The following is a 12,478-nucleotide window of genomic DNA, read 5'->3' on the forward strand; positions in this document are numbered from 1 at the left end:
CCGTGGGCTTCAAAATTTCAAAGCATTTTTGACTTTGGATGACTTGGTCCGATTTTCCTGCTTCTAGATCCGCATTTTGCTTCCTTTTTAATCCCACACGTGTCTTCGTTGCTACAAAACAAAATTTAAACATATTAAGCACATTTTGTTCTAAAATAAGCACAATTATAACTAAAAATATTAAGATAAAGCACAAATTAAATGAATAAATATGCAACTATCAATCTACGACAAACTATCACCATGTATCCTCAACTACATTGATGACACTGTAGATAAAATTATATTCAAAACCAACAACTCTACACCTTCGTCGCCTAATTCATGACGCTTGCAAACAAAATTGATCAGTTTTGCTAACAACTTCGCATCCGGTGGACCGGTGGTATTCAATTCTCCACGTAAACAACCATGCAAGATTAATTTTTGTATACAATGCAATGCTGGCTCTATGATCTTGAGTGTTTATGAAGAACATACATTAATGATCGAGGACAATATGAATTTTGATTCAGATAAAGTTAATTCATTCGTTCCAGAATCATGTATAACACATGGAGATGATAATTGTGACGATAAGTTAACGCCTGATTGAGGCTCCTGCAGGGTGAGAGGAGTTCAAGGGGAGATAAGGGAGGGGATGCGAGTTATCCGGGGAGGTAACGTGTCCGAGTATGAATTTACATCGACGGACAAACTTGGCTTGAAGATGCGAGTTTACCAATTTACCCCTTTATTGTGTGCAATGGATGGAAAAACAGACGGGGTTAACTTGGGAGGACCACCGGTGTTATCCAAACCTTTAATAGGAACCATCGATGTTAGTTTGTCAAAAGTTGCACCAAAAGTGTTATATAATGTAAACCACAAGGACCAAGACTGTAATTTACTCTAAATAATATGAGATGTTTTACATGAAAGACATATTCCAAAATTGTCCGACATACTGTCGTTTTTCTAACAAACTGATATGAATTATGAAAATATATTTGCGTTTCTATAAACGAAGTGAGAATAAAATAAGGATGAAAATGTCATTTGCCAGCCAATTTTCCCTTTTTTTATAATTCGAAAAAATATCTCAGTAGTTCTGAAATAAATATAGAAGGGATTGAAAGAGGGTAAAACTAAACCTAACCTGCAACATTTCAGGCTTCAGCGCCGCTCTTCCCTTCTTCCGACACCATCATCTCCGACCGGCAGATATTTTACCATCGTCTTCATTCGAGATCAGTCATCTACCGCCATACAGGTAATACATAATTTACCTTTATTATTTCTCTGACCTACGGTTTTTATATTATACGAAGATAAGGAAAATATTGTAAAAAAATTGTATATTTATCTGGTCAGGTATATGATTATGCTATTCATTATTGATCAATTTGACACGCGATTCGTGTACTAAGAGAACATAGAAACTAGAAACTATTAGGCCCATGATGGAAATTGACATTGCATTTTACATTGTAAGTGTTAATTTTTACAGCTGAGTTTATTGCTGGGCAGTGTAACTCCTGTTATTCTTTGTTATATTTTTTCGAGATTTGACAGTATTCCGGGCATCGCGTTCAATTTTAGGGTTAACTCCGGCTGTTTTAGGGTTAGCCGTAGTCTTTAAGAACATATTTAATTTGGTAATCTATGTTCTTCTTAACCAGTTAACCGTGTCTTTGGTAATGGTTTCGGTGTGTATGTTTTGACTTTTGATACATATGGGTTATTAGTGTCTGTAATAATAGAAGCGAATTTATGAATCACCTTGGAAGATGAATCTCTACAAGTGGCTATAGTTGATTCTTCACTCAAATCGGCTTTGAATAATGTTGATTTAATGGCACTTTGAAGTTATGTAGTAGCATATTAATGATGCTAGGTGTATATGGACACCTATCTATCATAAAAGATGTGGGTGCCTAAGACTATGTGTTTCTATAGTTAGTTTGATAACATATAAGTAGGGAGTAGAGGCCAGTTGATGAAGGTCATAGAAATGCCAATGGCAGTAGATAAAAAAGGTCTAGCTTGATGGACATGGATTGATATGGTTGTGAAGTATTATTTAGAGTACATGGACATCTCTTTTGGTGGTCAAGTTTTTTGGTATCAGTTAGCCAACACGGGTGAAGGATTGTAAATTTAGAACTTTATATTTGTGAAGCAAAGATAAGTGAGTATTAGGATTCATTAACTGTTAGGTGGTTCGAATTGCTGTATGTTTCTTCCATTCCCTTCATGAACTATTGTTTGTTTTAATATGGATCGGGTTTCTTTCTCATTTGTGGTCTACCCAACTACTTAGGATACCTGCCCGAGTCATCCAAAATTTGTGCCAGTTCAAATCTTTTGAAGTTGTTAAGGTTTCTTTGTTTTCACAATTCACATGTTTAAGTGAGGCTTCTAGCACTTACAGTCAATTGTAGTTGCCACTTGCATGGATCCTTGAAAAGTGTAGAACTAGATATATAGGAACAATACTGAAAAGCAATAGAGAAATGTAGATGACACATTTTTGTATGCAAATATAATATACTCCTTTGGCGGCTTTAGTTGAGCATGATGCTGCTCCTCTACATTTCTCGTTTTTTTTTTTTTTTTGGAATGATTTCTTGAAGTCTCCATCCTAGAAGAACAATATGAGAACTTTCACTAACAATAGGTTCCTATGTTATTTTTCCAATATATATTTTTTTAATCTTATAGTTCTTGATGACACTAGGTATGGAAGCTTAGATTTGCTTTGCTCGTATGAATCGACTTACATCTTTCACATTTGAGCTTTGATCAGGTAAAATTTGTTGGGCAGATAAAAGGAATGCATTTATTTCGGCTAATGAGGTTTAGGTGGAGAAAGCATGATTGCATCATTGATCAAAATAAGGTTATATAGAATTCAGATTGGCTGATTTGTTGAAAGTGTGAAACCCTGGGAAGACCTTAAAGACAATTAGTTTACCAAAACGACATAACTAGCGAGTAGTGATACATTTTTTAATGATAGCACTCCCCATTAACTTTGGACATACATTTTAAGCATGTTTACAAGGATATCGAATCATTGTGTTCTTGAAGAGACTTTTGTGAAACTGTTGTCTAGTTGTCTAGTTCCATTAACACTATTGACAAGGGAAGGAGGTTAATGAGAAGTATCAACCACCTTGTTAGGACAAAGTTGCACCTCATTGAAGATTTGAATCTCAACTATGTGCATGGTTGCTTCAGAAGTCTCTAAATCTTCATCAACCAAAGACAGCTCTTCTCATGCTGTTCATCTTTAACGTCTTTTTCTTTTATTGTTTTATCACAGCAAGATAATTTAACTTGGCCTAAAAGAGAAAAATCTCATTTCTTGTTATTCCAATCCATAATCTTATCCCTGAAGACTGTAGGACTAGTTCTTAAGTCTTAACCTCTTACTATTTGTATTCATTTCACTCTTACAATCATAAACCTATCAACTGAAGCATCTAGAGACCCCTCACATCATGCAATACTGTATCCAAAGTGTAGACAGAAAGCTTGGATTTGCCCACCTCACTTGTTGAAAATGCTATACTAGGGCTATTGGTAAAAGTGAGAGATACTAGTCACATATGTGTTTCTGCTAGTGTTATACATTGGTCTCCTGGGAAGAATAGGCAAGAGGCAAAGAAAACTCAAACATACATGAAGGCTCTCATAAGTTGAACCAAGATGATCAAAAAGGCTGAGTAAACATCTTGTATTTCATGAATAGTTGTCGTAGAATTGAGACAAATATGAATCCCACTACTCTGTAGATTATAAACCATCCTTCAGATGATAAAAAGAATAAAAATGAAAACAAAGAGCAAAAGAAAAGTTGCAACTTTGTCAGAGTGTTTTGTATATAAACCTTTCGGAAAATCGGGCAAGTAGCTTTGTTTCAGCTATAAATGAAGTTACAGGGAAACCGAGCAAGCAACCCGAGTAGCATAATTAAGGCAACACATGGAAGAAGATCATATACAATAGGAAAGAATTTTGGTTTTTAGGAGAGAAATCCTGAATTGGTGATGTTATGGAGGGAGATATCATGTATCAGAATATATCTAAGTTATGTGAAAGCCTATGGACTATTGGTTTGTCTTATTTAAGATAGTTTAAAAACCATCTTCCTCTCTATCTACCCCTATAGGATGCACAAAAGGCTTGCCATTGTGTTGATGGAGAATCTTAGGCTAGACTGAATGGCAGTAGTCCCCATGTGGTGTCCTAATATCTTAAGCTAGACTTAATCCTTTGATGAGGTTGCAACATGCAGCTGTTAAGCACATGTGGGCTAGAGCATATTGTATTTTGCATCAAGTGTGCATGCTTGAGGTATTTGTTATTTGTGAGGAATGTTGGTGACTGTAAATTGTATTAGTAGAAGCATTGGATGACCAATGATTTAGCAGCCTTCTTTTTTGCTTCTCCTCTTTCTCTAATCATATTTCTGTTTTGTCTGGCAATTTTTATATATTTTTGTTCTTTGTTGTGTAAAAGATGTATAAAAGTTATATAAAGGGGACAAGTACTCTCATGCACATTGTTATGTGAGTGAGTTGGCTTATATGATACTCCTATTAAGCACTGCTTTTGTGCATTTTTGAATTGCTCATTGGAGAGTATATTCTCAGCCCCTGTGCATTAACTTGCTGCAGGAAACAGGAAAATTAATCCCATCTTTCTTGATAAATTTTGATGCTATAATTTGTTGTTGAACCCATTTAGCTCTCCTTTGACCATGCCTGCCTGGACATAGTTCCCCATCTTTTATTTGACTTTGCTGTGTATGAACATATATTATTTTTTGATATCTCAAACCTTATTGTCTGCTCTTCCACCTTTCTCATTATTGCTGCATTGTTGATGGTAGAAAGCTAGATACAAATTTCCACATATCATTTTGAGAATTCAGTCATTCACAGTTGTCTGCCATTTTTGAACTCTCCTTGAGCAAAACCATATCATATCATATCATATCTAATGGCACAGATTCTATTTCTATCACTGTTGTTCTCACTTTGCCACTCCTTTTCTCCTTTTGAATCTTGTTCCCATTGCTCTCTTCTTTCTTCTGTAAATGCTTCTTCTGGCTTCTGTGTATCTATCCCAGTTGCTGTTCAAGCTTTTATTCCTAGATACATAACAATAAGATGCCAAGGACCACCCGGGCAAGGGCAGGGGCAGGGGCAGGTGGGGCAGCTTCCAAGGCCGAGGAATCTCCAAAGGTAGTGGAAAAAGCAGCATCTGAAACAGAAGAGCAGGTGGACTTTGAAGAGGAGGCTGTTGAAGAGGAGGTTGAATATGAGGAAGTAGAGGAAGAAGTGGAGGAAGAAGAAGAGGAAGAGGTTGAAGAAGAAGAAGAAGTTGAGGAAGATGAAGAAGAAGAAGAAGAGGAGGAGGAGGAGGAAGATGCTGATGATGAAGCAGACAGACAGAAAGCGGGGGAGGATGAAGAAATGGAGAATGCTGATGCTGATGCTGATGAAGAGAAAAAGTATGCAGAACTTCTTGCCCTTCCTCCTTATGGTTCAGAAGTATATCTTGGTGGAATTCCTCTAGATGTTTCCGAAGATGATGTCAAAAAGTTTTGTGAATCCATTGGAGAAGTCACAGAGGTAACCTTATCCCTCTCTTTCTCTCACCACATTAAAGATAAATATATATATAATTAATAAATAAGAAACAAACAGGTGCGGATAATGAGGGGCAAAGATGCATCCGAGAATAAGGGGTATGCTTTTGTGACCTTCAGGACCAAGGAGTTGGCTTCTACTGCCATCAAGGAGCTTAATACTAAGGAGTTGAAGGTATTGCTTGTTACAATTATCATTATCATTCTTTTTATAAACAATAAATAATAATATGAAGCTATATTGGCTGTTGGTTGGTAAGGAGTTTTTGTTGTTTGTTTGTTAATTAATATCTCAGGGTAAAAGGGTGAGGTGTTCCACATCTCAAGCAAAACATAAGTTATTTATTGGTAATGTTCCTAAAAGTTGGACATTGGAAGACATGGAAAAAGTTGTGAGAAAGGTTGGACCAGGGATCAATTCTGTTGAGCTGCTAAAGGTATCAATAGATACCATCACTAGTTGGTTGTTTGTTGGATATATTAATTATATATAATATAATATAATGTGGCTTTTTGTTTTTTGTATTTATTTACAGGATCCACAAAACTCTAGGAGGAACCGTGGATTTGCTTTCATTGAGTATTATAACCATGCATGTGCAGAGTATTCGAGACAAAAAATGCTGAACCCTAAATTTAAACTTGATGATAATGCTCCAACTGTCAGCTGGGCTGACCCCAAAAATGCAGAGTCTTCAGCTTCTTCTCAGGTAGGTGAAGGTGCATACTTTTTTATTTTATTTTTTATATATATTAAACTATTAAAGTTAAGTTGTTGACTAGTCAAGTCATATATATGTATAGGTGAAGGCAGTGTATGTGAAGAATCTACCAAAGAATGTGACTCAAGATGAGTTAGAAAAGATATTCGAGCACCATGGAAAGATCATAAAAGTGGTTCTCCCTCCTGCAAAAGCAGGCCACGAGAGGAGTAGGTTTGGTTTTGTTCATTTTGCAGATAGATCAAGTGTCATGAAGGCTCTTAAGAACACCGAGAAGTATGAGTTAGATGGTAATACATACATACATACTGCTCTCTCTCATGATCATGATCAAAGCAATTTTATGTACTTTGATTGAGATGGTTTTGGTGTATATATAATGTAATATAGGTCAAGTATTGGAGTGCTCACTTGCTAAGCCACAAGCAGACCAGAAATCATCTGGAGGATCTTCAAACAACCAGAATAAGGCGGCTCTACTTCCAAACCACCACCCTCCTCGTGTTGGTTATGGCGGCTTGGTAGGTGGTGCATATGGTGGTTTGGGTGCAGGATATGGGGCAGCCGCCTATGGACAGGTAGGTCACAACCGACACAACACATTTCTTCATCTTATCTATCTTTTTTTTAAAAAAAAAAATGAAAGTATTATTCATGGGTTACTGCAGCCGCCACTTATATACGGAAGGGGACCTTCAACAGCTGGTATGGCCATGATGCCAATGCTTTTGCCTGACGGAAGGATTGGATACGTCCTGTAAGTTGAAGAGGAAGATTTAGACGGTTTTTGTGTTCAAATGTCTTTTTTCATTCATTCGCTTTTATTTGCAAAAACAGGCAACAACCAGGTATGCAGCCACACTCACCACAGGCCATGCAACAACAGCCAAGAGGTGGTGGTGGCCGGAGTGGTGGAGGAGGCGGCTCAGGTGGTGGTCATAGGCGTGGTAATGACAGTGGAGGTCGAGGAGGTGGAGGACGACGCTACAACCCGTATTAGGAGGCCGGGTCTAATGTTAATTGTGTCTCAGATGGATTAACTTTAAGAGCACCTGGAGGGATAGGGATTGGGATTGAATGGTTAAAAAAACTTTGCCCAACTAAATTGTTTTAACATTTCTTTGTGCTTTTTTTTTTAATGGAGAGCTTAATTAGCTTGAATGAACAATCATAGTTGGTTTGTTATATGGAAAATAAAACTAGACCGACTGCTCTAACTAATCCAATCCAATCCAATCCATCATGTCGTCAACTTTGTTGAACCTTTGTTTTGGACTCGGCTCATTGCATGTAAAAGCTTTACAATCGTTTATTCCTAATCTCCATTGTACAGTTTCATCACCAACTAAACTCATAAACCATATCCAATAACTGAAATTAAAGTAAGTTAGGTATAGAGAATGTTACCAGATGCTACAGTCTAACAGCACAAACCTTTACCAACTACTTATCTTCCCTCGCTAAATTACATACTCACACTTAAATTAATGTAATGTGCTGGAAATACATTGTACTAATGGTAATGTCACATACAAATAAGGAAATTCATCATTTGCAGCCACTGATAATCTAAGACACACAATCACATAAAAAATTGATTGGGGGAAGCATTACATTACGTAAAGTTTAATATGACTAACTTGTATCATCCACCCATTTGTACCAAAAAGCCCAAAAAAAGTATATAACAAGGCAACCCAAATGGTAACATAAAAAAACGTGATTCGATTTAGTGGGTGTATCAGAAAAATGTATCATGATAAATAAAAGATGTACCATAAGCCCATGTAAACTATCCTCACTACAACGCACAACCCCTTACCTACTCTATTACTGACCATAACCATCTCTATCAAAAACAAACTTTTTATTATTATTATTATATATATATTTTTTTATATTTAAGAACATGTTAGTTTTACGGTTCAAAAAAAAAAACATAACTACAATACAAATAAAATAATAAGTACACCTTTATGTGTTTCCCTGCTAAATAGTTCTACTATGTGTGAGACCTGTGTATTACACGAGTTTATTAAAAATAAAAATTTAATATCAATATATAAATATGAAAATATTTTATAATGTAATACTTTACATAACATAATGTAATGTAATTTTTTGAAATTTGCAAAAGAAATTAAATCGTTTGAAGTATTTATGAGAATTTATTAACAAACTAATAGGATGATTTTATTTCTTTATAAAACCAATTACAATTTTATGGAATTTCATTTTAAGAAAATAGAAATCCTTAAAAAATGATAAATAGAAAATAAAATTTCTAAAATTCTCACAAAATGACAAATATGTCATGTAAAAATAAAGATAAAAATAACATGCGTAAAAAAAAACCTTAATTATTTCTTATCACAATTTCATTCGTAACCCCGTCTGTCAATTTTCATAACTTTCACGTTTCACAAATATTATTTTCCAATTTTCCACTATATTATTCCTGTTACTAATTAAAGTGGCATAAACCAAATCGTAAAATATAATTTAGAACTTAATATATTTATTAGAATTATACAAATAAGTAGAGAATTTACTGGATGTCTATCACAATTCGCAACAACACCCAGTTACCCTAAAATTTTTGTAATCTCATCATGTCTCTAATCCAAGAACTCGACCACCTTAAAATTCCAGTTAAAGACATCAAATTGGCCACCAACAACTTCTCCGACGGCAATTTCATCGGCCAGGGTGGATTTGGGAGTGTGTACAAAGGCCAACTCCCCGTCTCTGCCACTGCCACCAGATCCACTAGACCATCCACCACCGTCGCTGTAAAGCGGCTAGACGTGAAGGGTGGTCAAGGACAAAATGAGTTCTTGATGGAGATCTTCATGCTCTCTAGTTACAAACACGAAAATCTCGTCTCTCTTGTTGGATTCTGCGAAGAAGGTGACGAGAAAATCATTGTTTACGAGCACGAGGGTCGCGGAAGCCTCGATAAGTATCTGGCCACCGACCATCTTACATGGGTGCAACGGCTTCTGATATGTCTTGGTGCTGCTCGTGGACTAAATTATCTACATACCGGTGTCGGAGAGGGGCACAGGGTTTTACATCGTGACATTAAAAGCTCTAATGTCTTATTGGATGAGAACTGGGAAGCAAAAATTTCCGATTTTGGGTTGTCAAAAATAGGTCCAACGAATCAGGAGTTCACTTTTCTTGTTACAAATGCCGCTGGAACATTTGGCTATGTTGATCCGCTATACGTATCGACGGGAGTTCTTACAAAAGAGTCGGATGTGTATTCTTTTGGTGTGATTTTATTTGAAATCTTGTGTGGAAGGCTAGCGATGATCGGAAAATATGACGACGAACGTCGGTTCTTATCTCACTTGGCTCAACTCCGTTATGAAGAGGGGAAACTAGACGAAATCATTTTTCCCGGTATTCGGAAACAAATAAAGCCCGATTCGTTGCGAGTATTCTCCAGAATCGCTAATCAAGGCCTGAAAATAGATAGGAAAAAACGTCCGACGATGGCAATGGTCATCGAACAGCTACAAATCTCGTTGGAATTTCAAATCGTAAGTTACTGTTCTTGTGAAAATAGGTCAAAGTTCTGGTGTAATCTTGTAAAGAACTTGAACTTTGTGCTATTTAATGCTAGGGTTGTCGGAAAATCGTACGAATTGGGTTATGGGGATCGAGCACAGGGGGATCCCCATGGTCGTTGCAGCTTGATAGCAATCAGAAGCTTCGGAAGATAACGATAGATCACGAGGATTGGCTTTATTCTATTGGTTTCACAACTCAAGATTTTAGTGGGACGTTGGATTCTTCTCAACGTCATGGTGGCAGCGGCGGCCCTAGCGGTGGCAGAATTTCTGAGGTGACAAATCTTTAATATTAAAAAAAATGAAAAAAGATGCAACAGTCTATTCATTGAACATATCTACCAAAAAGTCAAAAGTCAAAAGTGATCCATTTGAAAGCTAAAACAGAGAACCTTAATATTATTGGTTAACGTCTCAAAATGTTAAGACATAACAATCTATGCTATCTATATACATCCTATAATTAATGATGCCACATGACATAACATATAATAATATACTCTAACACCATAACTATGTGATTATTGTCTTTTTAGCAATATGATTATTATTGTTGGTTTTTGTAGGTTAACTTTGATGTTGATGAGGAGATAACCGAGATACTAGGAACAGTTGGGAAAACGACCGGACGTTATGCAAATTATATAGTAATCTCATCATTGTGTTTTAAGACAACCAAAAAGACGTGTGGGCCTTTTGGTAAAGAGACAGAGACTCGTTTTTCAGTGCCATGGGATGAAGGTACGTTTGCAGGGTTTTATGGTCGCGCTGGTTTTTACTTAGATGGATTGGGTTGTTACTTGAAGGCTACAATATGAAAGCCTTCTTCTTATATGACTCCTTATAGGTACATATAACATATATGAAGGGCTAATATTGTAAAATGCCAATCTACTATTGGAAAGAACATCTCATAGAATCCCTAACCTACTTCTTTTCGCTTAATGTCCATCAACTTTAGTTTAGTTTAGTTTACCAATATCGTGAATATATCAGGATAAATGAGTTACCCGAAGTGGAAAACATCTATACTCATTTTTGTTGTTGTATATATTAGATTAATTTATTTTGTTCTTTGTGAAATTTTGTCCAAGCCTAATGATTATAAGCATCAAGAAATAGACTTTCAGAACAGCATACGTTGATTAAAATTACTTGATACAGCTAGCTATCTATCATTTAGGATATCACATCTATCAGGTTTTTCTATGGAAAAATACAGTACCATTGACATATTGATTTTTATTGAATAAAAGATTTATAACCTGTTAAACATGGCTTCATAGGTTTTTGGCATTGCTTGAAAGCCACTAAAGCCTAACTACTTTTAATCAATAGATAATTTCTTTTGAATATGTCAACTTAGATGCCAATCATTAATTCCTTATGATCGACTTTACTTTTCACAAGTTATATAGTATTAATTTACATACAAAGTTGTCTCATATTGCATTCATATCATCATCAATCTTACATAAGCATTATAATTTAAAAAATGCATACATCACAATATTTTTTATATAAAAAAATTAGAGTTTAGAAGTAGCATTGGTGAAGATCAAGGTTCTAAAAAGCTTGATATGGTTTCGTCATGGCTACAAAGCTTGTATTTGACGACTAAATTTAACAAAATGTCGTCTTAAGACAATACACTACAATAAATGTTACCATTACCGGTGACGCCTTTAGCAGCGACCTTGACATTAGCGGCGACATCTAATTGACGCGTTACATGTCGTCGCTTATACCTTTTTGCAGCGACCGGTCGCCACTAATACCTTTAGCGGTGACAGCCCCTATCTTTGTCGCCGCTAGGACCCACCGATTTTTTTTTTTTTTTTTAATTTATCTAAAATTTATATAGAAATTTTTTGGCGACCAACCTTAAAAAGTATTTAGGACGTACCTTACCAATAAAAATATTTGAATTTACATAGAAAAATGTATATAGAAAAATTAGTGAACCATGTGGTTTTCTATTCAAGACTCGTCACTACGTACAAACAAGCCACAACTCGCAAAAGTTTGAGCTTGACATTGCTGTCACGTCACACCTAACGTTATTTAAAACATTGGTGAAGATTATACATTTTCTTTTAAACACAATTTCATGTATGCATAGTTATAGAGAACATGTGTATGTGATTGTGTTTCATTAAAATTTACCATTAATATAGAAATTTTTCTAAAAAGGAGTAAAACTAATAAAGGTTTGAGTTTCTAAATAAACAAAAAATATTTTTTTTAACCATCATCTAATAATTCACTTGGAAAGACAATGATTTTTTTTTATAGAAGTCACAAGTTCAAATTCCGAGGGTTTCAATCAATGGTGTCCAAGACGAGGTAATGGAACATTGATAATGAATATAAGACAATGCTGTAAGCAGAAATATAATTTTTCTCAAAGAAGAAAAACTTTCTTTAAAAGGAACCAAATGGATTGATTCTTGACCGCGATAACCCACTTATTCTTTTGAGAGAGGCAATCATGAATTTTAGCTCAACTTCGTTCTATATTTTCAGTGTTTGTTTTT

At 35.6% G+C, this 12,478-nt stretch overlaps 2 protein-coding genes across 3 annotated transcripts; both read left to right on the plus strand.

Moving 5' to 3' along the window:
• Positions 1–1,097: 1,097 nt before the first annotated feature.
• LOC145088509 (RNA-binding (RRM/RBD/RNP motifs) family protein) lies at positions 1,098–7,584 on the plus strand. Of its 2 annotated transcripts, none has more exons than XM_079026878.1 (9): positions 1,098–1,252; positions 5,120–5,624; positions 5,700–5,816; positions 5,938–6,078; positions 6,178–6,351; positions 6,446–6,653; positions 6,754–6,941; positions 7,032–7,120; positions 7,201–7,584. In XM_079026878.1, the coding sequence occupies exons 2-9, from the start codon at positions 5,160–5,162 to the stop codon at positions 7,361–7,363; spliced, it is 1,545 nt and encodes a 514-aa protein (XP_078883004.1). In that variant the 5' UTR covers positions 1,098–1,252; positions 5,120–5,159; the 3' UTR covers positions 7,364–7,584. The 2 variants fall into 2 exon arrangements, with proteins under 2 accessions (XP_078883004.1, XP_078883005.1); XM_079026879.1 differs by having other exon boundaries at positions 1,104–1,252; positions 4,665–5,624.
• A 1,305-nt stretch (positions 7,585–8,889) lies between these two features.
• LOC145088510 (putative serine/threonine-protein kinase PBL28) lies at positions 8,890–11,073 on the plus strand. The gene is made up of 3 exons (XM_079026880.1): positions 8,890–9,911; positions 9,995–10,216; positions 10,508–11,073. Exons 1-3 carry the CDS (start codon positions 8,976–8,978, stop codon positions 10,757–10,759), a joined length of 1,410 nt encoding a protein of 469 aa, XP_078883006.1. The 5' UTR covers positions 8,890–8,975; the 3' UTR covers positions 10,760–11,073.
• Positions 11,074–12,478: the final 1,405 nt, after the last annotated feature.

The sequence above is a fragment of the Lactuca serriola genome, chromosome 2, assembly GCF_051521515.1.
Source record: "Lactuca serriola cultivar US96UC23 chromosome 2, Lser_US96UC23_V15, whole genome shotgun sequence".
Lineage (NCBI taxonomy): Eukaryota > Viridiplantae > Streptophyta > Magnoliopsida > Asterales > Asteraceae > Lactuca > Lactuca serriola.

Coding starts and splice junctions, on each gene's coding strand:
- LOC145088509 (XM_079026878.1), top strand. CDS start 5,160: ATGCCAAGGACCACCCGGGCAAGGGCAGGGGCAGGGGCAGGTGGGGCA. Junction 5,625..5,699: donor CCATTGGAGAAGTCACAGAG/GTAACCTTATCC, acceptor AGAAACAAACAG/GTGCGGATAATGAGGGGCAA. Junction 7,121..7,200: donor GGAAGGATTGGATACGTCCT/GTAAGTTGAAGA, acceptor TTGCAAAAACAG/GCAACAACCAGGTATGCAGC.
- LOC145088510 (XM_079026880.1), top strand. CDS start 8,976: ATGTCTCTAATCCAAGAACTCGACCACCTTAAAATTCCAGTTAAAGAC. Junction 9,912..9,994: donor TCTCGTTGGAATTTCAAATC/GTAAGTTACTGT, acceptor ATTTAATGCTAG/GGTTGTCGGAAAATCGTACG. Junction 10,217..10,507: donor GCGGTGGCAGAATTTCTGAG/GTGACAAATCTT, acceptor TGGTTTTTGTAG/GTTAACTTTGATGTTGATGA.